Source organism: Oryzias melastigma, linkage group LG4 (genome assembly GCF_002922805.2).
Source record: "Oryzias melastigma strain HK-1 linkage group LG4, ASM292280v2, whole genome shotgun sequence".
In the NCBI taxonomy this organism is placed as follows: Eukaryota; Metazoa; Chordata; class Actinopteri; order Beloniformes; family Adrianichthyidae; genus Oryzias; species Oryzias melastigma.
Genome location: NC_050515.1, coordinates 7318215 through 7344476, shown reverse-complemented (window position 1 = coordinate 7344476; position 26262 = coordinate 7318215). Strand labels below are relative to the sequence as shown.

The 26262-nt window shown below is 38.9% G+C and overlaps 1 protein-coding gene across 2 annotated transcripts in view; it reads right to left on the bottom strand.

Annotated features, from left to right (window-relative positions):
• Positions 1–26262, bottom strand: part of insrb (insulin receptor b) — a 76845-nt gene continuing 50583 nt past the window's right edge. Inside the window, exons 3-23 of one of the 2 annotated variants that reach the window (XM_024279298.2) lie at positions 22615–22823; positions 22406–22539; positions 16724–16863; positions 16501–16645; positions 16211–16425; positions 14469–14595; positions 12537–12787; positions 10174–10341; positions 9903–10101; positions 9436–9562; positions 9150–9303; positions 8041–8189; positions 6311–6467; positions 6108–6204; positions 5951–6018; positions 5433–5662; positions 4949–5059; positions 3230–3392; positions 3024–3153; positions 2624–2758; positions 278–632 (exon numbers count right to left, since the gene is read on the bottom strand). In XM_024279298.2, the coding sequence (XP_024135066.1) occupies positions 278–632; positions 2624–2758; positions 3024–3153; positions 3230–3392; positions 4949–5059; positions 5433–5662; positions 5951–6018; positions 6108–6204; positions 6311–6467; positions 8041–8189; positions 9150–9303; positions 9436–9562; positions 9903–10101; positions 10174–10341; positions 12537–12787; positions 14469–14595; positions 16211–16425; positions 16501–16645; positions 16724–16863; positions 22406–22539; positions 22615–22823 (3464 nt within the window). Of the gene's footprint in view, positions 633–2623; positions 2759–3023; positions 3154–3229; positions 3393–4948; positions 5060–5432; positions 5663–5950; positions 6019–6107; positions 6205–6310; positions 6468–8040; positions 8190–9149; positions 9304–9435; positions 9563–9902; positions 10342–12536; positions 12788–14468; positions 14596–16210; positions 16426–16500; positions 16646–16723; positions 16864–22405; positions 22540–22614; positions 22824–26262 lie in introns of both variants that reach the window. The other variant, XM_024279297.2, reaches the window with a different exon arrangement.

Below are 26262 nucleotides of genomic sequence, written 5' to 3'. Positions count from 1 at the left end.
ACACACACACACAAACAACCCCTCAGTGTTTCAGGAGTCATGGAAACATGACGATAGTGAAAGATTCTCGTTTTGACGTCTGATGTGTCAGGGAGCAAGCTTATTAGAATAAAAAAAAGTATTTGCACCCCTTGCCCGTCCATTCGGGACACACAAGGAAGAAGAAAAAAAAGAACAAGTCCTGAGATACGTTTGTGTTTTTTCCTGAAGGGTTCCTCCAAGAAAATCATTCCAAAACGACACAGGAAGAGAAGAGTCTTTCGGCCGACAGCTAATGTTAGGAAGGGCTGGATCGGGGTAGCGACAGTATTCTCCCGTTTTTCTTGCCACCGTTCATGTGTGTGTAGGGGACGTGCTCCTCGTAGTTCCCCCTCAGCCCCACCGAGGGGACGCTGTCTCTGCTCAGGCTCTCCTCCCTCTGGGAGTACGACGACGGGTCCAGAGGGATGCTCTCCATGTTGTCCAGGTCCAGGTCGAACTCCTCCGTCTCCGGGACTTTGTTGTCCTCGCTGTGGAAGAAGGACACCTCGTGGAAGGTGGGGTGCAGGTCGTCCCGCAGCATGTCGATGATCTCCAGGAACGTCGGCCGCATCTTGGGGTTGTACTGCCAGCACATCTGCATGAGGCTGTGCCTGCGGACGCACAAGAGGATCGTTGAAACAACACCTCAAAATATGAGGAACAAACACGGTTTTTATTTTTAAAGTTGGACTCATATTCTGTAAATTAAATCAAACAGAGGCAGTCTTCTGTGGGATTAATGCACGTATCTAAGTCAAGGCCCGGGGGCCGGATCCGGCCCTCCAGATCAGTTCATTATTACTAATGGCCTGATGTTATCTTGCGCTTAGTTTATAACTTGTATAATTTTGACCAAATATATTTTTATGGAGAGTAAAATATTGAAAATGATTTAAAGTTTAAGTTGATTTATTCTGTAATAATATTCCTGCATTTTTATTATTCATAATTATGTTAATAAGTTACAGTTTAAAAGTTTTAAAAATTGTCATTCTGATAGATTTTTGGACTATTTTGACATTTACTAAGATTTTTTTAGGCTATTTTGGATTTTAGCTAACATTTCAGCTACATGCAAGATGCTTTGGCTATTTAAGGTTTTTTTCAGTTTGCTAGGCTATTTTGAAGTTTTTGAATTTTTTTCAGTTACATGCTAGCTGTTTTGGCTAACCCATTTTTTTCAAGGCTAATTTGGTATTAAGCTAATATTTTAGCTGGCTATCAGCTTACAGGTTTTTAGCTATTAGCTTCAGCGATTTCAGCAATCAGCTTTAAAGTTTTTAGCTATCAATGTCAGCATTTTCAGCTATCAATTTCAGCGTTTTCAGCTATCAGCTTCAGTGTTTCCAGCTATCAGCTTCAGCGTTTTCAGCTAACAATTTCAGTGTTTTCAGCTATCAGCTTCAACATTTTTAGCTATTAGCTTCAGCTATTTCAGAAATCAGCTTTAAAGTTTTCAGCTATCAGCTTCAGCGTTTTCAGCTATCAGCTTTAACGTTTTTTAGCCATCAATTTCAGCATTTCCAGCTACCAGCTTCAACGTTTCCAGCTATCAACGTCAGCGGTTTCAGCTATCAATTTCAGCATTTTCAGCTATCAATTTCAGCGTTTTCAGCTATCAACTTCAGTGTTTTCAGCTATCAGCTTCAGCGTTTTCAGCTATCAATTTCAACGTTTTCAGCTATCAATTTCGGTGTTTTCAGCTATCAGCTTCAACATTTTTAGCTATTAGCTTCAGCTATTTCAGAAATTAGCTTTAAAGTTTTTAGCTATTAGCTTCAGCGATTTCAGCAATCAGCTTTAACGTTTTTTAGTTATCAATTTCAGCATTTTCAGCTACCAGCTTCAACGTTTCCAGCTATCAATGTCAGTGTTTTCAGCTATCAGCTTCAGCGTTTTCAGCTATCAACTTCAGCTATTTCAGCAATCAGCTTTAAAGTTTTTAGCTATCAATTTCAGTATTTTCAGCTACCAGCTTCAGCGTGTTCAACTTATAACTTCAGCGTTTTCAGCTATCAACATCAGCGTTTTCAGCTTTCAGCTTCAGCATTTTCAGCAATCAGCTTAGCTATGAATTTCAGCATCTTTAGCTATCAGTACTAGCTTCTTCCTGTTTACCATTTTATTACAATAAAAACATTAAAATTCAGACAGAGTTTAAGTCATAAGTCATACTCTAAAAAAAGTGAAATATTGTCTGTACAGTCTTGGGATCCAACCACTAATGTATTACATATTCATGATACTCTAGAGAAAAATGTGCGAGCAACAGGAGAACGCATCTTTATTGAGCTTGCCATGTGGACGCCGTTCAGTCTACAACTTCAAATTCCAACAGAGCTCCCATGATGCTCCAGGAGTTAGGATCAAAATCCCTAGTACTGGTACTACAGGTAATCTCCAAAAAAAAGACGGCGTTCTTTTCTCGAGGTTAAATGTCATAAAAACTTTGATTGCGGTTGTAGACTTAACCTGGTGGCCTGTGTGTGAGATTTCGGGAAGATTGTTTGAACAAAAGTTTTCTAAAATTCACCACATTTTCCACTTTGCCAAGAAGAAAACAATCTGTCAGACAGAGAAGTCGCTTCATGTGAATCCTTACATCCTCTCTGGACAATTATCTGGCCGGTCCAGGAATCCTCCATCCATGACGAACTTCAGGACCTGCTCGTTGGAGAGGCCCTGATAAGGCTGCTCGGCAAGAGTGCTGATCTCCCACATCACAACGCCGAAGGACCTGCAGACAAACGGGAAAGAACAGGGCGTAGAAGAATCAAATGAGGACTTTAAACTGATATGCATTTGGAAGATTCAATAATATCAACAAATCCATTTTCTGTTAAACACGTTTTTGTCATTTTTTAAGCAAAAAAAGCTGCTTTTCTGTTTCAAATTCCAACTTTTATTGATAGAAATAATAGATTTAAATTGTCACTGGATTCTGAAATTAGACAAATAAAGGGAGCGCCTAGCCTCCCGATCAACGCTACAAAGATCCGTACCAGCAGTCGGAGTGAGCGGTGAAGACGCCGTCCTTCAGGGACTCCGGGGCCATCCACCTGACAGGAAGTAGACCCTTCCCTCCTTTACGGTAGTAGTCCGTCTCGTAAATGTCTCGCGTCATGCCGAAGTCTGAAACACACCAAAGAGCAGATCATTTAGTCTGTGAGAAACACGCTCCCCAAAGAGTGAACCAAAGACGCCGTACCGCCGATCTTGACGGTGAAGTCCTCTGCCACCATGCAGTTCCTGGCTGCCAAATCTCTGTGGACGAACTTCTTGGCGTTGAGGTACGCCATGCCGTCCGCAATCTCTGCTGCCATCTGGAGCATGTCTTTCAGGGAAGGTGGCGGAGCGCCCGACGGGTTGTTCTACGAATCACAGGGAGGCGTCAAAGTTTTTAGTCTCACAATCCTGCAATCCGTTCATTCAGTTATTCCATCGTAAAGGGTTGGGATTACAGATTACAAAGGGGCTGGGACCGGCCCTCCAGATCATCTTATTTTGTTTTAATTGTCCTGATGTTATCTTGCACTTATTCTTAACTTGTATAATTTTGACAAAATATATTTTTATGAAGAGTAAAATATTGAAAGTTATTGGAGGTTTGAATTAATTTATTCTGGAAAAATATTCCTGATTTTTATTATTCATATTTATTTTAAAAAGTTATGGTTTCAAATCTTGAAAAATTAGCATTATTCTAGTTTTTTGGAATATTTTGATATTTACTATGGATTCTTTGCTCAATTTAAAGTATAGCTAATATTTCAGCTAAATGCTAGCTGTTTTGGCTAATTTAGGCTTTTTTCAGTGTTTTAGGCTATTTTGAAGTTTAGCTGTGTTTTTTAGCGACATTCAAACTGTTTTGGCAAACCTAATTTTTTTTTGTCTTTTAAGTTAATTTGGCATTTAGCTAATATTTTAGCTGGTTCTCAGCTTCAGTATTTTTAACTATCAGTTTCAGCATTTTTAGCTATCAGCTTTAGCGTTTTCTGTTATCAGCTTCAGCGTTTTCAGGTAGCAGAATCAGGTTTTTTAACTTCCAGCTTTAGTGTTTTTAGCTATTAGCTTCAGCATTTTCAGCTATCAGCATTTTTAGCTATTGGCTTGAGAATTTTCAGCTATCACCTTCAGCATTTTTAACTTTCAGTTTCAGCATTTTTAGCTATTAGCTTTAGCGTTTTCAGTTATCAGCTTCAGCATTTTCAGCTATCAGCATTTTTAGCCATTAGTTTAAGTGCTTTCAGCTATCAGCTTCAGCAATTATAACTATCAGTTTCAGCATTTTTAGCTATCAGCGTTAGCGTTTTCAGTTATCAGCTTCAGCGTTTTCAGCTAGCAGAATCAGGTTTTTTACCTTCCAGCTTCAGCGTTTTTAGCTATTAGCTTCAGCATTTTTAGCTACCAGCATTTTTAGCTATTAGCTTGAGTATTTTCAGCTATCACCTTCAGCATTTTTAACTTTCAGTTTCAGCATTTTTAGCTATTAGCTTTAACGTTTTCAGTTATCAGCTTCAGCGTTTTCAGCTATCAGCATCAAGTTTTTTAGCTTCCAGCTTCAGCGGTTTTAGCTATTAGCTTCCGCATTTTTAGCTATCAGCGTTTTTATCTTTCAGCTTCAGCATTTTTAGCTATCAGCTTCAGCGTTTTTAACTGATAATTTCAGCATCTTCATCTATCAGCACTAGCATCTTCAGCAGCCAAATTCAGCTTACAGCATTCACACTAGCATTATCACAGGTAATGCTGTATATTAATAATTATGTTAAAAAGTTACAGTTTTTAAGTTTTAAATATGTAGTTTTAGAGTGTTGAATAAATGTTTATCCTGTTCGGTCTGCGACCTAAAGTGTGTTTTTAGGATTTTGGCTCCTTGTGCGATTGAGTTTGACTCCCCTGGATTAGAGAATCTGCTCAAACACACCTCAGAGTCCGGCCTCAGACTGCGCAGGTAGCTCTTCAAGTCCCCATGAGTCATCAGCTCCATCACCACCAGGGTGGGCTGACCTTTAGACACCACCCCCAGGAGTCGGACCTGCAGGAAAATAAAAAAAACTAAGTTCATATGAAGCCATCAAGTCACTGAAAACCTTCCAGACTGCAACAGTTGAAGCCCATTCAATGTAAAACGCTTTTAAACTATTTCCTGGTGTGAGGACTTTATAACTGTTCACAGTTTTCGTTTCCATATTGTGAAAAATGTTAAATTTGGCTAAAATCACACTTTACACTTTTTTTTTTTTTTTAAACCAAATAACAGATTTTGGCCTCATTGAGTTTTAGTTGGTTCCTCCCATTGTGATGTCATCAATGGCATTAAAACACATTTGTGTTAACGCGTTAAAAGTGACGCTCTAGTTGCTAGTACTATGACATGGAGCCGTGCGGGTTTGTGACGGGCGGCTTACCACGTGGTGACAGCTGAAGGCCTTCATGACGGACGCCTCGTTGAGGAACTCGATCCGCTCCCGCAGGCTGGCCGACTCGTTGACCGTCTTGACGGCCACGTGGGTCTCCAGATCTCCTTTGACGATGTCTTTGGCGATTCCCTCGTACACCATCCCGAAGGAGCCCTGACCCAGCTCTCGGAGCAGCGTGATCTTTTCCCGGGGAACCTCCCACTCGTCAGGAACGTACACTGGACAAGACACACAGACGGCCATTTATCAGGACGTGTCTGTACATGGAGTTAACTTTGACAAGTTCGGTGTTTATACATGCATAATAATGGATGCACTCCTCAGATACACAAGAAAAATAATTAAAAAAAAGGAAATTATAATAAGGAATGTTAAGTTTTGCAGATTATACAAACTTTAGCGCCTGAAAATGCAGTTATTGTCATCTATTGGAGGTAAATTTGATCCATTTATAAGAAAACTTTCCTTCTAAAACATCTCCCAGTAACAGATAAGTGATCTCTTACTGTCGTTTGCACTGAAGTACTCTGGGTTTGGTGAAGTGATGAGGTCTCCTAGAGGTCCTTCTGTTTGCCTGGAAGAGAGAGAAAAAAATCCCAAAGTGTCTTAAACTGTCGGGTTGTGTTTTTACATTTATCCTTTTCTGAGGTAGAAACACCTCACCTCTTCTTGATGACCACGAAGACGCCGGCCCCCACAAACAGCAGCAGGATGAAGCAGATGACCGGACCGCTCACTATCCAAACCAACCCAGGATTGGCTGTGAAAAAGTGAAAAAATATACATCTTCAACATCAAATCTGTATCAAAATGACCAATTCTAAGTAAAGCTAAAGAAATGGTTCAGTTTGGAGCTGATGTCTTACAATGCGGCATGAAGAAGTAAATAGTTTCGGTGAAAGAGCCGTTTCCAGCCAGGGACGTGGCGCGGACCCTCACGCTGTAGTTTCCGGGCTGCACGAGGGGGAGTTTGGTGCCGTTGGTTTTCAGGTAAGCGGGCCGGGACACACAAAGGGTTTGTTCCTGCACAGAAAGAGGAGAAAAAATGAAGAATAAAAACGATGTCCAGCTGAGGGGAAGTTCATTTCTAGATAAAAAATAAAAGTTTATAAAAAATATTAATAATTTCCTCCTGAGTGCCAGAGAAAACAATGCAGTCCAATCTATTTCTGCTCAAATCCACCAAAAACTACAATTCCCAGAGCCCCGCCCCCTCACATTTAGTATTGAAAAGCCCCAATGGCCTCTGTAGATACCAAAAGGAGTTCATTCAGTAGTGTGCAGTGGTTAGGAGATATTCAGGTTTGGAAATATTTACATTTGTATTGCTGATAGGAGCAACAATGTAAGGAAAATGAAATATTCAAAGAGTTTTCCTGCACTTTTATGTTAAAAAAACTCAATTAAATTAGCCATTAGTCTAACTTAGTGAAATATTTCAAAAACAATTAAAAACATTTAATCTAAACTCCGCAAAACTACGAAAGCCAAAAACGGCCTATTCTACCTTTTTTCCCCCACGATAATGAGATCCACTTTCTCATTATCACAAGAAATTAATTTAATTTTCTGCCTTGTGTTTTTACTGAGCTCTGTGTCTCAGTGTTTGAAAAAGGGAAAGAGGGACACTACAATATATTCTTAATTTTTTCATTATCTCTCTCATTAACTGATAACGAGATAGTGATTCTCATTATCACAAGAAAATTAATTTCATTTTCTGCCTGGTGTGTTCACTGAGCTCTGGTATCAGTGTGGGAAAAGGAAAGAGGGACACTACAGTATATTCTTCATTTTCTCACTATCTCTTGTTATCTGATAATGAGATAGTAATTCTCATTATCACGTGAAAATGAATTTAGTTTTATGCCTGGTGTGTTCACTGAGCTCCGGTCTTGGAGTCTAAGTGTGGGTAAAAAGGGAAACTACAGTATATTCTTAATTTTTTTGATACCTCTCATTAACTGATAACGACATAGTGATTCTCATTATCATGAGAAAATTAATTTAGCTTTCTGCTGGTGTGTTCACTGAGCTCTGGTCTTAGTGTGGGGAAAAGGAAAGAGACACTACAGCAAATTCTTCATTTTCTCAGTATCTCTTGTTATCTGATAATGAGATAGTGATTCTCATTATCACGAAAAAAAAGTAGAAAAGCAGTACAAAACTCCATATGTATTACTTATTAAAAATGTTTATATAGAAACTATACACAAAATTAAAAAAGGGTAAACTACAATAAAGAATTTTATATTTATTACCATTTTTGCCAAAAATGACGAGAAAAACTTGAACAGGTTTGCTTCAGGAACTTGTCAGAAATGTCAGAGTGCTCTAGGATCAGTTCGTTTGCACTGGAGGGCGTGTGTAGACCCCGGCCTGCTAGTGCAGCTCATCCCTGCAGTTGTGTTCCCCCTTTCCTGCATTTGTCACCATGGTAACGGAGCTGCCACCAGCTCCTAAGGTCAGGCTGCGCAGCCATGAATAACAACGAGCACAGAATCTGCACGTTTTCAGCAACAACAGTGAAGCACGCCGACATTTCACGCTAGGAAATGCAGTGGAACTCGACCTACAGGTGTGGGTTTGTACTGACCTCCTTCTCCTCCACCCTCCTGTAGAACACCTCGTATAAAATGATGAGTCCGTTGGGCGCGGGAGGAGCGTTCCACTTAATTAACACATAGGGAGGCTCGGTCATCACGATCTCATGGGTCACTTGGCCCGGAATGTTGTCTGCTTTTTCTGTTGGTACCAAGCAAAGAGAAGAAAAAGGGCTTGTTGAGAAGGAACTTCGCAAAAAGTCTGTACGGGGCTAAAACAGACAAATAAAAGCAACGTTTCAATCAAGTCACAACAAAAGAAGAAAAACATCCCATTCATTAAAAAACTGGTGAATTTGATTTATGGTAATTTATGGTCAAAGTGTTGTCATAAGAAATCTAATTTTAAACTTTTATCATCAGCTCAGTGGGCTAGTGGTAGAGTGTCCACCCTGAGACTGGAAGGTCGTGAGTTCAAATCCAGGTTGAATCAAAACAAAAACTTTAAAAATGGGACCTGATGCTTCCCTGCTCAGAATTAAGGGGTTAGATTGGAGGCTATATGGTTCTTGTGTCTATAGTTCACCGCTCCCTGAGAAGACGTGTCAAATGCAGAGTAAAACCTGGAACTTTTTAGCTTTTAAAATGAATTTGATTAAATCTGTGTTTCACTCCTAACTTAAAACACTTTTTACTAAAAAATATATTCTTATTTTCCATTCATTTGGCTTAAAAACAAACTGAAATTTTGATACAAAGTTTGTGAAAATTCTAGGGATGTAAATGATACAAAAACGTATAAAAAAATTGATCGAGTGGCAGTAATATCGGTTGAATACCTCAGATACAAACAAGATTATGTTGGTAAAAATTTATAAAACCAATCAGGAAGAATCCACATTTTTTGGTAAGTATGATCAGTTTTTCTTGCATTAAATAGGATCTTTAATGCTCAGAAACGTAATTTTGAGCTCAATTCACATCATATATGTCGTCCATCATCAGAAAAATCCCACAAAGACATGTTAAAACACGAAAAACACAATTTTCCTCTTTGAGGCATCAATTCATAGATTATGAATGGAGATGAGCATCAAATCCTATGAGAGGGAAATGACAAACTTCTATTAAATACTTTGTGTGAATGAGTAAAAGCCCTCACCCTCCGGCATGGTTCTTTCACTGAGAAACGTGGCCAGACTGCAGGCTTCAGGGTCTGTGGGATGATTGCACGCTATGATCTCGATCTTGTAGCTTGTGAAGTAATGCAGGTTACCGATGACGGTCGATTCCTTTGAGAAAACTTTTAGCTCCACCTGGACGACAAAAAACAACAGAAATGAGTCCCCTGATACATTCAATGAATTTGGTCATATTTGGGTTTAAATAAAGCTTGAATGACTTGAATTTCAACATTTAATTTTGGAAGCTAAGGAAAACGGTGGAACCTTAGAGCTGTCTTCATCGTCGGGGAACACAGTGGTGGCGTTGGCCTCAATGCTGGACATGGTGGACAGAAACAGAGGAGGGTACGTGGCGTTCGCAACCCCCACTGAACGGCGGCGGCGAGACGGTCTGCAGGATCGGCAGAGAAAGCAGCGTAAACATGTGTGGATTAACAAATAAAGAAAACAGGTTTGGTGTTGGTCATCTCAGGAAACTCAAAGAGCGTCCACTAGAGGGAACCATGGCCCACATTTTACTACAAATATTATCCATCCTTCACATTTATAAGCTGTTGAGCGTCTTTTCCTGTCAGTGGCTGAATGATTTGTTCTTTTTCATAATGTTAAAAACTCAAAAAACATGATTTTTTTTTTTAAATCAGATGTGGACTTTAAAGCCTTTGATAAGAAACTCTAAACCGCTACTGCTGCTGACACCAGAACCGCCCGTCCTCGACTCGAACGTGCACCTGCTCTCGAAGACTTCGTTGTGGAGGTAGTTCTCGAAGGTCTTGCGGAACTCGATCTCTTCCTGCTCCTTCTTCAGCTGGCTGTCCGTCTTGGGGCACTCGCAGCACTTCCCCCCCGTGGCGGGCTCGTCCGTGTGGTTCCACTTCTGCTCGTCCTGGATGTCCTTGTACGTCGGCATGCGAGACGGCAGCTTTGTGGCTGCGAGGGACAGAGAAGGAAATGTAAACGGCGGGAGCGGCGGGTTTGCAGGTCGGCGTGGCAGACGCTCACCTTGGAGGCAGTAGTCGAACTTGAAGAGGTCGCTGTCCTCCAGCTGCCTCCGATAGATGACCTTGTAGTGCGTGATGTTGCCGTTTGGGCTGGTGGGAGGTTTCCACTTCAGGATGATCTCGGAGGATGAGTTTGACGAGGACACGGGGTCCAGAGGGACTGAAGGTTCTGAAAGGGACGCAGACGAAAATACTTCAGTGCTACAAGGAGGAAAACACTCCTTTAGGAGGATAAAGATAACTAAGCTGCATAGACAGAAGAAGAAAAATAAACATTGAATGATTTTATCAAACTACATCAATATACTACAAAAAGTCGTCATTTTGACCTTTTGGGATGCAGTTTCTTTATTTTCTGTAGTCTTTACACAGCAAAAAGTGAAATCTAAGTGAGATGAACCATCTTAAAACAAGTATAAATATGCTTATTTTTTAATGGTAAGATTAATCTTCTCACTTAGTAAATTTGATGGCAGATAATTGCCTTTATTTCAAGAGTTTTGGTACTTAATTATCTCAATAAGATATTAAGGCTTATACTAAGATTTTATTAACTATTTTGAGTAAAAACACTTAAAGCTAGAACCTCAATAGTTACAGGAGAAACATCATCTTCATTCAAGACTGAGACATTTGTATTGGAGATCAATGCAGGAGTTTTGCCTTATCCAAGAATTTTAAGTAAATTATCATGCAAAGTAAGAAAATAATAGTGCTAACAACAGTTTATTATTATTTTCAAATAGAAAAGTACTTTTGTTTTTAGTATATTTGACTGGTTTCAAGTATTGCTGCCACAAATTATTATTTTAATAGTCAACTAATCATCGATTATTTTTTTCGATTAGTCGATTAATCAGGTCATGCATAAAGTGGATGTAAAGAACACATCTTAAGCATTATTAGCTTTAAACAAACTACAAACTAGATATATAGCATTACCTGTGATAATGGCTAGTGTAAATGCTGTAAGCTGAATTTGGCCGCTGATGATGGTAATGCTGATAGCTGAAAATGCTAAAGCTGATAGCTAAAAACGCTGAAGCTGATAGCTGAAAACGCTGAAGCTGATAGCTGAAAACGCTGAAGCTGATAGCAGAAAACGCTGAGGCTGATAGCTGAAAACGCTGAGGCAGATAGCTGAAAAATGCTGTAAGCTGATAGCTAAAAATGCTGAAGCTGATAGCTAAAAATGCTGAAGCTGATAGCTGAAAATGCTGAAGCAGATAGCTGAAAATGCTGAAGCTGATAGCTAAAAATGCTGAAGCTGATAGCTAAAAATACTAAAGCTGATAGCTGAAAATGTTGAAGCTGATAGCTGAAAACGCTGAAGCTGATGGCTAAAAACGCTGAAGCTGATAGCTAAAAACACTGAAGCTGATAGCTGAAAATGCTGATCCTTTCAGCAAGCTAAAATAATATTTAAATATCAAATTAGCCTAGAAAACTTGCATGTAGCTGAAACTTTAGAGTTAAAACCTTAATAAATGCCAAAAATAGTCCAAAAAGCTAGCATAATATCAGTAAAACTTTCAACTTTACTACACTCTGACTCCATATAATATAAAGTAACGACTAATCGACTATTAAATTAGTCGTTGACTATATCTAGTTTTAAGAAACAGATCCCTAGTGGTTAGCATAATTTTAAGATAACTTTACTAGAAAATCTTAAATAAAGAATAAGTTTGAACATTTTGAGAAATAATCTTAGAAATGATATTCATATTAGTCACAATGAGCTTGATTTTAGTAAATATATACTAATTTTAAGATATTTGTGATTCCTATGAGATATTTTATTTTGAAAAGCCTTGACCAGCCAAATGTTCTGTCGTCTGTTTACCTTATTTTTATACACTTTTTCTTGTTTTTTAAAGCAGACTTGAGTTTCTCACTCTTGTTTTAAACCTACTTATGAATTACTTTTACCAATAAAATCTTCAAACTAACTTTATTTGTGAAACCAAATGGAAAAAATTGTTCCTTAATTCCTTTGAGTTCGAGCCACCTGATAAGTTTTCCTCATAAAAGTCGCCCTTTGAACCCCAGTTACATCATCACCAGCGTAAACAAAAGTTTCCACTTCCTTCTAGTTTAAAAAGAAAAAAAATCCATGTAAAAAGGATTTTTTTTTAAATTTAGTTTAAGAATCGAGATAGAATTCTTCCAAAAAAGCTGCAGAACAGCGATGCTGAACTTTGGAGAAACATCGGCTGAAATGATTCATGACGGAGGAGCGAGCAGCACAGCTGTTATTCCTAACAACAAGCTGCTGTTTCAACCAGAAACACCAAACAAACCGGTGTTCACGGGACTGCTCAAAACTGTAACCCCCAGAGGAAGACGCCCCGTTTCACTCACTGGAGGAGTTGGTCCGGACGTAAATGATCTCGCTTTTGGCTCCGTGGACCTGATGCTCGTCGGACGCAGAGAGCTGGGTCTTGACCATGATGGCGTACTGCGTCCAGGGTTTTAGCGGCCCGATCAGGTGCCGCGGTTGCTCCGGTTCTTTGCCGGTGGTGGGGCGAGGTGGGGGGTCGACGTCTGCGATCATCCAGCTGTTTGAACCGCAGGCGTCCTGTCCGTCAAACTCCGTCACGTTCTTGTACGGCCTGGAGGAGATGGAGGAAGAAAATCAGAAATGTGTGGAGGGAAACTGAGCGGAGAGCAACCGGATGTTGCTAATAAAGTTTAAGCTAACAACACTAAACCTGGTTTCCACTGAGTGGTCCGGAACGGTCCAGTTAATTCTGGCGAGCGTTTTAACCCAGTTAGGGTTTGTTTCCTCTGAGCATGTCATTGTAATATCAATGTTTAAGTGACAAAAAGGAATAAATATTGTGCATTTTTTAAGGATAAAGTGGGACTCTGTGACTCTTGTTGTTTCTGGTCTGTAACAAACTCAAACATTACAGTATTTCAATTACAACAGTGTCTGTAAAGTTGTCACTTCTTTGACTTTTGACAGCCTTACACACTAGTTTCTTTCAAAATAAAACTCTCCTTGTGTCAAAAAAGGTCAGACAGTCAAAAATGATACTTTTTATCATTAAGACTTTGGTGTGTCACCATAAATTTTTTCAACTTTTACGCTCAGATATAAACATCTTTTTATGAGAATCTATTGAAAGAAAAAAAAAACTCAAGAAATTTAAAATATAATGAGCTTTTTATTGTCATTCTCTAAGAAGGGAGGCACAAAACACATAACTCTAAATCATTTAAAATCATTTTAAACTGCATTTGTTCAAAACTTTAACCACTTTAGTGTAATTTAACAAGATAAAACTGCATTTGGAGTCTTTTATTTGAGTAATTATAAATTAAAACACAAATTTAAGGAACATTTCTACAAAATTTCTGACCATAAATTAAACTTTTCTTGCTTAGTTATTTGATATATTAAAAATCTAAGCAGAAATGACAAAATTTTAATAACTAATCTATTAGCATTTTTGCTTTAGTCAATAAGCAGTCCCTCATTTATTCCAGGAGTTGTGTTCAAAAACTAACCAGCGACAGACTAAATCTGCAAAACCCTCACTAAATATTCCTAAAAACGCTTTTCGCTCTTGTTTAAACTCAAAGCTTCATAGTGAAATAAGACCCGTATTATACCATATTTTCAAAACTATAGAGTTCTCTGAATTGTAAGGAGGTAAAATGGTTTATTTTCAATTTTATGTCATATATGAGCGAGTCAAAAAGAGTTAGACAAGTCCATCCGTCAGTCACAGTAACTCTAAGACTTGTTTGTAGCACGTTTTAGCTAGCTTAGCATCTTCACAAATCCTGTAACTTACAAAGTTCTTTTCAACATGTGAAAAAACAGACTTATTTGGCAAAAACAAACATCACTGTAACTAAACGAATCACCAACCCGTTTAAAAAAACAAAACAAAAAAAAAAAAAAAACACTGACCGACACGCTACACGTTAGCCGTGTTAGCGCATTCACAAAAATACCCAACCATATATACCAATCATTAATTTTTAAAGCATATATTAGGTGCGACTGTCTTTTTTCTTTAATTTAGACTTTTTAAGAGCACCTGCGGACAATTCGGTCGAATGAAACCAAAGATCTAATGATGTCCAAAGATTGATGTAATATTAATAAAGGAGAAACGGCTCAGAGATTAACTCACAACGGTCTACAACCAATCAGGATGGAGGACCCAATAAGATGTAAGAAAAAAAAAAACAAACATACAAAACCGCACTAAGGAAACAACAAAAACTGCAAAACAGAAAGACCACAAAAGGCGAACGGCGAGACATCCCTGTACTTACGCCTCTTTGTAGAGAACCATGAATCCCAGCAGGTCTCTGAAGTCCGACGGCCAAAAGGCATCCCACCTCAGCATGATCATCTTACACGAGGTCTTGATGTAGGTGAAGTTCAGAAGCTGCGTCTCACCTAAAAGACAAACACACAGTTCATTTGACAGTTTTCATTTACAAAACAATGATTTACCTCTGTATCAGTATTAAAGTCCGACTCCGATCATCTTTTGATCTGTTTTTAAAGCGTTCTTGATGGTCTTTTAATGAGGATTATGACGTTTTAAGCCAAAATAAAAAACATTTTTCTTAATATATGCTCGATGCTATATGCTATATGCTTAATAAAAGCTCAATTTCCATCAGAATGGGTCTTTATGAGAGTTTTTCATGGAAGTTTTGTTAGTGTTTCCTCCTTTCTGACATTCGTAATTCAGTGGCGTTGTGGTAGAGTGTCTGCCCTGAGATTGGAAGGTCAAGGGTTCAAACCCAGGCTGAGAGTCGTACCAAAGACTGAAGCCGAATGAGAATTCCTTCCCACACCGCTCCAACTGGGGAATATTTGAAGCTGTAGTGTTTTTTTTTTTTTTTTTAAGGCAAAGACGTAGCGATTTAAAGCTTGCTATCTTTCCGTCTGTAGGGTGATCCATAATATGCCGTACCGCAGAGGAAAAATGCATTTCTTCACACTAAAGTTTACATTTAAATTAAGGCTGTGAACATTAACGCATTCATCAAAAAATAATTAAAGCGTTAATATCCTTTAACGTAAATTAATTACACCAATTCAGGCTTCCATAGCGTGTTAAAACCCTTTGTCGGATTTTATCCCACTTATAACATGGTCACTTACAAAATAAATAATTATTCAACCGGTTTTTAGTATTTTAATCTTGTTTTTTGTTTGGTTTAGATCCTTTTTTCACAAAAAATAAAGGAAAAAAATTCTCTCTTGTCTGTTTTTTATTCAAAAGCTGCATATTGTAATCAAATTTGCGATTAATAGTGATTAATCGCAAGACAAAAGTGCGATTATTTTTTTAATCGGTGGACAAACTTAATTATGAATAAATGCTCTAAATGTACAGTTTTGTGTTTTACTTATTTGTGTGATTATTCACCAAAAAGAAGTTTACTGCGATTAATCGCGATTAATTTTCCCCAGCTTGCGATTAATAAGTTAATTTTTTAAAATAAATTCCCAGCCCTAATTTAAATGTAAGTAATGACTTTTTTTGTTTTAGCAAGACTTTCTAAAGTTATAAAACTGATGTTATGTATTTTCTGAGCGCTGGTAGCTACATGCTAAAGATCGGCGACTGTTGATGACATCATCAAGCGGTAGTAATGTCCAAATTTGACGACACTTACTAGCTAAATGTAGCTGTAATGGCAGGAATTAAGATTCGGCCAAAATTCAGCTAGATTGGAGGGTTAAACTAAAGAATGGTTCCCAAGTGCGGCTGTGTCTGCACCTCACCCCTCCCACAAGAGATGGTTTAAATGCTGGGAACAAATTTCACACCTAAAAACCCTTTAAAACCTGAGCTCCAGTGTTTATATTCTTTGATTTACTGTAACTTTTCAAGCTTTAACATGATAATTCCAGTAGATTTTAAAAAATCTACAGGAATTATCGTGTTAACTCCTAAAAAGTTACAATATGCTACAGATTTAATGTTTAAAGGGTTAACTTTAATCGATGTACTTATCAGGAAGCGGTAACCCAAAGCACCACCATTTGATCTTACAGGAAGCTTGGTCTCCGTTGGTCCGGACGGCGATGTCGTTCTTCAGGTTGCGCTCCTTGGCGCCCGTTACCTCCTCCATCTTCCTGATCTCAGACATGCAGAGCTTCGAGTTGTAGTGGAAGAAGGTCCGGCCGCTCTCGATGGTCAGGTTGTGCTTGGACCAATCCCACAATTCTCGGAGGTTCTGGTTGTCCAGCGCGTAGAAAGCATACGTACTGAAAAGACGAAGATGATGAAAATGAAAACCGGATCTGAAGGGAAAAAAGTTGGCGGAAGAGAAGAGAACTTACTCTCCCTCGAGGTGCTCCCCCCTAATGGTTCGCAGTTTTCTCAGAAAGGAGAGCGACACCAAGGCGTAGGCTCTGCGCACCATCAGGTAGCCGGTAATCTCCTCGATCTGCCCCAGACTGGACTCCAGCTCGGCCGCTATGTTATCTGCAAAAGGAGGAGTGGATTTGGACAAACCGACCTGGAACAGGAGGCTGAGCGGGACTGAAGAGGAAAACAACTCACTTCCTCCTCTTATCTTTATGATCATGTTCCCGTGAAGAACAGTGCAGCCTCGTAACGCCTGGGCTGAGGTCACCGAGTCAATCGTCTTATTTCCGACGCACAGTTTAGGACACGGACCGGCACACGGCAAACAGGTCAACCTGCATGGAGAACATAAGCATAGGTTAGTGCGTGCTTCCACCTTCAGTCAGAAAAACCAAACGTTATAACCGTCAGAGTGGAACTGTGATGAAGGAAACTCGACTGACTGGTATGAAGCAGGAATGCTCAGTGTCACGCTGGTGTGGCATAAGCGGCGCCTGACACGGCAATTTCAAAAGTACAAGGTCGATTTTTCAATAGAGGAGGCGACAGAAAGGAATTCTATTACCAAACAAAAACACGGAGACGCCTGATAACCAAACAACTTCACTGCTATTCAGAAAACTTTTAAAGGAGTAAAAACATTCAAAGAACTCCAACCCACATCTATGACTTGTTGACATTTATTTAAACACAAGTCACTAAATAAAAGCCTCACTCCAATCATTCTTTTGATTTATTTTATTTATGATTATGCTGTTTTTAGTCAAAAAGGTAAAAAGGTTTCTGTAGAGCGGCAGTAGTTCACGAAAGGTTTACCTCCAAGCTGTGGGCAGAGTAAGCCTGCTCTCATTTCCCATCATCCCACTAGCTTACATCCCTTTATAACCACAACCCAACATTAGCTGTGCAACCAAAAATAACGGAGTTCTCCAGCTGTACAGTTTCTCTAAACTTAGAGGTGAATTGTATCAAATTTGGCTTTGAATTTTACTTTTTTTCCCCTTTTTTTGTAATTGTTTGAACATTTGAGTGAGACTGAGAATGACTTCTTGTTCTGTTTGTTTTCTATTTTGTTCTGAAATTGTGAAACATCGAGGTAGTAAATTTAATTTCCAAAAAAATGCTAAACAAAACACTTTGTTTTTCACAACTCTTGATGCTCTTTGAGCCTACATTCAGTAAAGTTCTTTTAAAATTGGATACTTTAATACTTTTACTCAAGTATTACTGGAAATAGTGACTTGTAACTTGTAATTAGAGCTTCCACGATTAGTCGACGATTAATCGACTATTAAAATAGTTGACGACTAATTTAATAGTCGATTACTCGTTACTTTATATTATTTGGAGTTAGAGTGTAGTAAAGTTGAAAGTTATAATGGGACTATGCCTGCTTTTTGGACTATTTTGGGATTTAGCTGATATTTGAGCTGCATGCTATCTATTTCGGCTAATTTAGGATTTTTTGTTTTGTTGTTTTTAGGCTATTTTAGAGTTTAAAATGTCAGCTACATGCTAGCTATTTTGGCTGATTTATGCTTTTTTTGTTTTTAGGCTATTTTGGAGTTTAGCTAATATTTCAGATACATGCTAGCTGTATTGGCTAACTTAGGCTTTTTTCAGTTTTTAGGCTAGTTTGGCATTGAAATAATATTTTAGCTAGCTATTTGCTTCAGCGATTTCAGCTATCAGCTTCAGTGTTTTTAGCTTTCAATTTCAATTTTCAGGTTTTTTTTAGTTATTTTAAAGCTAATGATGGTTAGGATGTATGTGTTACATCCAGTTTGTCCATGACCCAATCAGTTGACTAATTGAAATAAATAATCGATGATTAGTCAACTTAAAATAATCGTTTGTAGCAGCACTACTTGTGATGGAGTGATTTTCACAGTAAGGTATCTGTACTTTTACTTTAGTGTGGTTTTCAGGTACTCTCTACAACTCTGCAGTCAATGCAAAACACAGAAACTGAACCAGGAGTTTGTGCTCAGAAACCTCTTTCTTTCTGCCGCTTTGACCTTCCAAACCACTCAAACCTGCCGAGGCTTTACTGAGAATTCTGGATTGTTGGAGAGAAATATGTCTACACAACAAGGACGTGGCTGACTCATATCTGATTTATTCAAGGTGCTCTGGACGAGACAGAAGGGAAAGCACAGTCTGTAACCGCGTTACCACCGATTCCTTCTCCAGGAGGCACCTGAGTTCCCACCAGCAGCTACCTTGTGTGCACACACATACAACACCATTTAGTAAACAGAGGAAAACCTCCCAAAGGGAACAGATTTGTCCCTGGGTCGGAAATCGCACTAAACTCTGTGTCCTCGTTGACTTTGGATGAGCGCGGGCGGTCTCCAAAACAATAAAACGGAGAATTTCAAGGGTGTGTTGAGTCTTTCCTCCACGTGTAAAGTTGTCCGCAGCTCCCAGAAGGTATGCTGCCGTTCAAAAATAAGAATGTTTGGGGGATATTGAACTGAAAACACAGACGGAGTTCTGCAGAACCATCTTAACCTGAACTCTGTGACTCTGGAGCCTGTTAGAGCCATCAGGAGGCGGCTGCGGCGCTGGCTCGGTTTTGGCCCAAATCTTGAAAAACAATAGTGTGTGTGTGTGTGTGTGTGTGTGTGTACACAGCTGTACCACTGAGCAGACACACCAACCAGGGAAGAAGTGTGCTACAGGCAACACATATTTATGATGCTCCAAATGCATTTGGTGTCTTGAAAAAATTATTTAGCCACAAGACTTTTGCACATTGTGCGTCCACATTTAGATTTAAAAATGGAGTTTGAATAATAGAAACCGGATGGAAGCAGTAGAGGACGCACACAAGCATTTCTAGCTTCACACAAAAATAATAATAAAAATACCCGATGCAAACACCTGGTTCTGTCGGGACATTCTGTACGGACCTCGACATCATATTTTACTACACCCTCAAAAATGCTGCTCCGCGGGAACCCGCCGTTCTATAAGACATTAATCGCTTCATTTGATTTATTTGCTTTATTACCTGAACTAAGAACGGCGCAGACCTATTATGGTTCTTTACGGAGAGGCTCCTCTGAACAAACATGGTTACGTGGAATCCCTGCAGTACGTGTGTCAAAGTCAAGGCCCGGGGGCCGGATCCGGCCCTCTGGGTAATTCTATCCGGCCCTCCAGATCACTTTATTTTATTGTTATTAATGACCCGATGTTAGCGTGCACTTATTTCTAATTTAAATAATTTAGACATTTTTATGGAGAGTAAAATACTGAAAGTTATTTAATGTTTAAGTTGATTTATTCTGGAATAATATTCCTGACTTTTTATTATTCATAATTACCGTATTTTCCGGACTATAAGTCGCGTTTTTTTTCATAGATTGAATGTCCCTGCGACTTATACTCCAGTGCGACTTATATACGAATTTTTAATGATGAGATATGGACCGTAAGTCTAGAGTGCCCTCTTATGGTGATCTATGCAATTACTTTATTTACTTTAGTTATTAAGACGTGACACAGAGGACGAAGAATTTAACGGATTTAGTGATATGGAGTGAGATTGCGTGCAATTAATTACAGTAAAGATACAAAGTTGATGAGTTCTTGAGGCTATAGTTAAATAAAACTGTTATGTTATATAAATGCTACACCTTTTCGTTTTTTTCATGATGCTAATATGTGAATATGTGTTGACACATATTCAGCCTGTTTTCTATTCACTTATGAATGTTATAACTTACCTTCCAGGATGATGTAATATCGTTTTTTTCAACCAGTTTGTAAAATAAATTACTTGAAAAAATGCGACTTATACTCCAGTGCGACTTATGTATGGTTTTTTCTTCTTCATTATGCATTTTTTGGCCCCTGCGACTTATACTCCGGTGCGACTTATAGTCCGAAAAATACGGTATGTTGAAAACTTACAGTTTTAAAAATTAGCATTCTGCTAGCTTTTTGGACTATTTTAGAATTTACTGGGAATTTTTAGGCTATTTTTAAGTCTAACTAATATTTCAGCTACATGCTAGCTCTTTTGGCTAATTTACGCTTTTTTTCTCTTTTTTTGTTTTGGCTGATTTAAGTTTTTTTCCCGTTTTTTTTACTTTTTCTAGTTTAGCTAATATTTCAGCTACATGCTAGCTGTCTTGACTAATTTGGTTTTTTTTCAAAATTTTTTATACCGTTTTGAAGTTCAGCTATTTTTTCAGCAACATTCTATCCATTTTGGCTAATTTAACCTTTTTTCAGTTTTTTAGGCTGTTTTCAGACTGAGTTTGACGCCTCTACCCAACAGGAAAGAGCTCTTCAACAACAGTTAATGTAGGAGTTTAGAAATGTCCAACATTTTTTCCTTTAGATAACTTTTCAATGAGGCAAACATTTCTCCATGGAAAGTGTAACTGAGTTTCCATGCAGAAGTTCAGGAAAATGAACATTTTTTTTTCTGAAAAGGAAACAGTTTTCCAGCGTGTGCAGTGAGAATGTGGCTTAAAAAGCTGAAGAAGAGAAGCAAACATGAGTTACAGACAATAAAAACTAACTTTATAATCTAAAATGTTTGTAACAAGTTAATTTAGGGTAAAAATCAGTTACATTTTCCGCTTTACATTGATGTGACTGTACTCCAAACAGCAGGAGTGAAGCTGCAGTCTGTGGTAAAACAATTTTGTCACATGAATGTTTCATTCATGTGAATATTTCAGCCGTCCGGCTGGAATATAAACAACTTTGGCTGCCAAAGCTGCATGTATGTGTAGGTAAACAAGAGGCGTTTCTTGATTTTTAAACAAGCATGTTGTCCTCGTTTCGTCAAAACCACCGAGACCGTAACATGTCGGCATTTGCCTTCCACTCCGGCGCTTCACTTTTAATCTCATTTTACATCTATTTGTCCTCAGAAACATGAGGAAGAGAGACACAAAGGTGTTTGTTGATTCCAAAAACACTTCTTGAAAATCCCTATCAGTCTGTAATAGAAACCTCCACTTAGACCGAGTCCACCTCAAAATGTTACTCTGAGTCTCATTTAGATACATTTAAAATAATGGATTTATATTTGAAGATGAACTGGTTTGGAACTATTTAACTCAATTCGTTTAGCAAAAACATAAAATTTAATAGCTGCAGTGAACAAATCTGACAACAGGTTTTATTAATCATTTCTTCACCTGGTTCTGTATTTTTGTAAAATACTCAACCAGAATATATAAATATGTGTCTGTTAGTCTGACGGGCGTTAAAACAGAAGCTAATTTTTAAAAAGTACAATCACACACAAAAAAAAAATCATTAAATTCATGGTTTTTGCTCTTTATTTGGTTAAGGTTTCTACTTGTTGAAAACTAATCATTGACAACAAAAATTGAAGAAAGTTTCAAAATAAAATTATTTTTTTAGGGTATGAAAATCAATTGTCCCATGAAGAAAAGGTGAAAAAAAATATTTTTTTAATCAAAAATTTAGAAAAATGTGTCATTGCCTGAAATTACAAAAAATACTGATTTCTTGATCAACTGATTGTGATTTTTTTATTATTGGATTTAGTTCTATTATTTAATTTAAGGTTTCTGAAAGGTTGTTATTTATAAAATATTAATTTAGAAGCAAAAACAATAAGTTTGTAAATTCCTGTTGTTTAAGCTCCTCTAATAAACAAGAATTGAACTTCAAAAATGACATTTTAAAGCGGGAAGACGAGTTATCTTTTGTTTTTTGTTTTTCTGAATGTGAAGGGATGACATTTTGTTACTTCTCTTCTCCGCTCGGCTGTCAGCTACTTTCACGTTTCATGTCTTCGGTACAAACATCGAAGTGCGGCGTGGTCAAAACACGGCCCTTCTGCTTTTGTTGATGGTGGCATTTAAGACATTTAACACGTACATGGTGGAGTTCGGGGTCGTGTATCCGGACGGACACTCGGGGATACAGGCGCCTTCGTGGATGACGTATTCGAAGCAGCCCGCCTCCCGGTCCTGGTTCTGCTTTTTGATTTGTGAACACTGGTTGTGGCGTTCCTAAAAATAAATAAACAGAAAAAATATGAGTCCAGCATATCTGCTTGTGTCAGAAGTGTTTTCCTCGTCACCCACCTGGCAAAAAGAGAAGCTGACGCAGCGCCACCCTCTGAAGACGTAGTATCCCGGAGGACATTTGTCCACGCAGGTGTTTCCATGCTGGAGGTTCCTGCAGGCCACACAGCTGCTGGCGTTGCCCGGCTCGCTGCAGCTTCCCAGACACTGGTCGTGGCAGCACTGACCCCGGCTGTTGCAGGCGCCGTGCTTACATTTGTCCAGACAGGCTGAGGGAGTAAACAGAAAAGATGCTTAACATTAGATTACTTTGTGTCATGTTTCCATTGGGACACATGTATCAAAGTCCAGGCCCGGGGGCCGGATCCGGCCCTCCAGATCATTTCATTTTATTGTTATTAATGGCCAAATGTTATCTTGAGCTCATTTCTAACTTGTATAATTTTGACAAAATATATTTCTATGGAGAGTAAAATATTGGAAGTTATTTACGGTTTAAGTTGATTTAATCTGGAATCATATTCCTGCCTTTTTATTATTCATGATTATGTTAAAAAGTTAAGGTTTTAAAGTTTTAAAATCGACATTCTGCTAGCTTTTTAGGCTATTTGGTATTAACTAAGATTTTTTTGGCTATTTTGGGAGTTTAGCTTATATTTCAGCTACATGCTAGCTGTTTTTTCATTTTTTTCTAGTATTTTGCAGTTTAGCTAAAGATGCTAGCTGTTTTTGCTAATTTTATCTGGTTATCAGCTTCAGCATCTTCAGCTATTAGCACTAGCTAGGTCATGACAAGTTTAAAAAGCATCATATTAGAGGAAAAGTTTAGCTCTTTGTTGCTTTTTTTGTCCAGAAGTGTATTAGAATAAAACGAAGTCCAAAGTCTAAATAGTTCCATTACTCTGCTGTTTTCCATTTCTTCACTCTTAGATTCTCTATTTCTTTTCTGCTTTATCCCTATATTTAAAATGATTACATTTACCCAGATAAGTTAAATGTCTTTTCTACTATCTTAATGTTGTGGTAAACTGTGGAATAATGTACTATATCAACATTTGAATTATGGTATTAATAATTAGTTCGATATTTTCAGATTTTTTTTCGAGTTTTTATTTTTATTTAGGTGTTTGTTCAAGATTGGAAAAATAAAATCCCCAGTTGTGTCAAAATAAAGGCTGGAAGTCTTTTATTATTAAAAAAATAATAATAAAGACACCTTTTTAGCTTTATTTTGATCTTTTACTGCACTACAATGTCACAAACGTAAATAAAAAACCTAAAAATGAGGCAATTTTAGGATAAAAATGATTGCGATTAAAATCAATTTATTAATCAATCATAAAAAAATGAATTGCACTTTCACTTTCACACAGAAGGCAAAAATGTGTAAAAAGTGATAGATTAATTTGAATTTTCAGTTTAACTCGTGTCGTTTTATGTTCCATTTGTTTGTAATTGTTTTAGGCCTGTAAAACATTACTGCTGAATAAAAAGTGCTTTGTAAATAAAGTTTGATTTCATTTTATAGAGCACAAAAAAGGGTTTTGGTTTTGTTTTACTGTATTTACATCCAACAGCAAACCCAAATACATTTATTCACACAAACAGAATTGACTGAGCTATAACTGTAAAGGAATGCTGGGTAAAAAGGCAGCCTGTTCTTAACAGCTACGTGTTGATGGAAACATCACTGCTGGTGCAGAAACTCAAATCTCAAATTGGCTTATAAACAATAGTGGGAATTCTTTTTTTTTAGGAAACCTTCAGCTATAAAAACAGAGAGCAGGTGATTTTCTGTTACATAAAAGGTTTTAAAAACAGTTTGTACTGAAAGTGTGTTGAAAACAGCAACATGTTGTTAGCTTCCTGTGTTTTAATTACCATCTCACCATGTTTCAGTGTCCTGTCAGCTGTAATAACACTCAACTGAACCATAACAGACTAATAGAAGCCTTACACAGACGTATAAACCGAGCAAAAACCTGAAAACGAACACGTTAGAAGCTGAAATCGCATATCGATCGAACACACAGAGGAGCGTCAAAAAGCGTGCAGTGTTTTTCGGCCTGAGCCGGATTCCAACATCACATGATCTGTCACAGACGAGGATACAGCGAGGACCCCCCTCTTGCTTGAACTGGAAGGCTGCCCAATGTGCTGCCTGGATAAAAGAGAACTGACAGGCTTGTGGGAGGCAAGGTGGGGGGGGGTCTGACTGTGGGGTATGAGGTGAAATCGGAGGGACAGGAGGTCGGAATGACTGGAAGGCAGATTTACTAATAAAGCTAAATAAAAGCCCACATGTGACCTCTGGTGCGGTTCACCCAGAGGTCGCTCCGTTTTGAGCTGTAAACCTACTATAGCACGCAATCGTCGCCAGCCCTCACAGAAAAATGCGTATCCCTCCCCTGCCGCCGCCCCGCCTGCCTGCCTGCCGCGTGTGTACGTGCAGCGACCGGGGGGGATCCCGCTCCAGATCCACGCCGGAGAGTCGCTCCAGCCGCAGATCCACCCTCAGCTTCAGCCAATATATTTGCTGGCTGAGGGATGCAGCCATTCAGTGGCTTCTTCCATTTCAGGGAGGAGTGCTGGCCGGGTTTAACCCTGGCCGTGCTGGGACAGACGCAGCCGAGGAGCCACGATACGAGGAAGGCCGAGCTGCTGCTGCTGCTCAGAGGACTCACCACAACCCATGAAAAACAAATTTGATTCATTTTCCACTTAAATTTTAACGTGTTTTTTTTCTTTTTTGGTTTATTACAAACATATAGTGTAGAAATTGAGACTTCTGAAAAAAAAAAAGTAATTTCCAGGAAGTAGCCAAAAAGTTAGCAGCCAACACAAACATGCTTCCGTCAGCTCATTCATTCATTCATCCCATCCTCACTACTCCTCTCCGCCACGGCGTTACCCAGCCTGCACCAGTATCTTTCGCTCTGTCTGCCTGCCTTTCTAGGCCACTGGGCCCCTCCCACTTCCATTCATACAACGCCTTGTTTTGTTTTCGTCCCGGCTGCGTTTGGCAGGAGGAGGAGGAGGAGGGAAGTATCCCGGACAAAGGGATCATTTCACTCACTTCAGAGGAGAAAAGGTGGCATCAGCATCGCGGCGAGGTTATCTCCCATTAAGATAAGCACATGCAAACACACGTAAAAAACCTCCGTGTTATTCAATCATTTGCTTGTCTTTTCCTTCCTCGCCTGGACGGCTTCCAGTAAAGGTTTTTAATGCAAAGCGAGATCAAAGGTGTGCTGTGTTTACCTTTCATTTGGCCACGGCAATAAAGAGCTGCTAAGTCCCTGTAATAAGGGAGGGAATACGGGAGAGGAGCGCAGCCAATCGCACGCGGCCACACATGGCAACACTTCCTGCTCCGCGCACATAAAACCTCCCCTTTAATTGGCGGTGTTGTCTCAAGGCAAAAGTGCTGGGAACAATAACAAACATGTTTTTAACCCTGGGCCATTTACTCAGGAGAAAACATGCGCGCACACGCTCCTCCACACACACACACACGCAGCTGCTGGGTTCACATTGACTAAATTTGGCCACGGTGGGAGTCCAAAGCTTCAAAAGCTTCGCTGTAAACGCTGCGAGTGATCTGCTGTAAGACATCCACCCCGAGACGGTTGGGGGAGGGGAGGGAGTGTAAACACAAACATGCCGATTTCTTGGAAGAGGAGTGACGCCATCATCACAGGCGGAAGT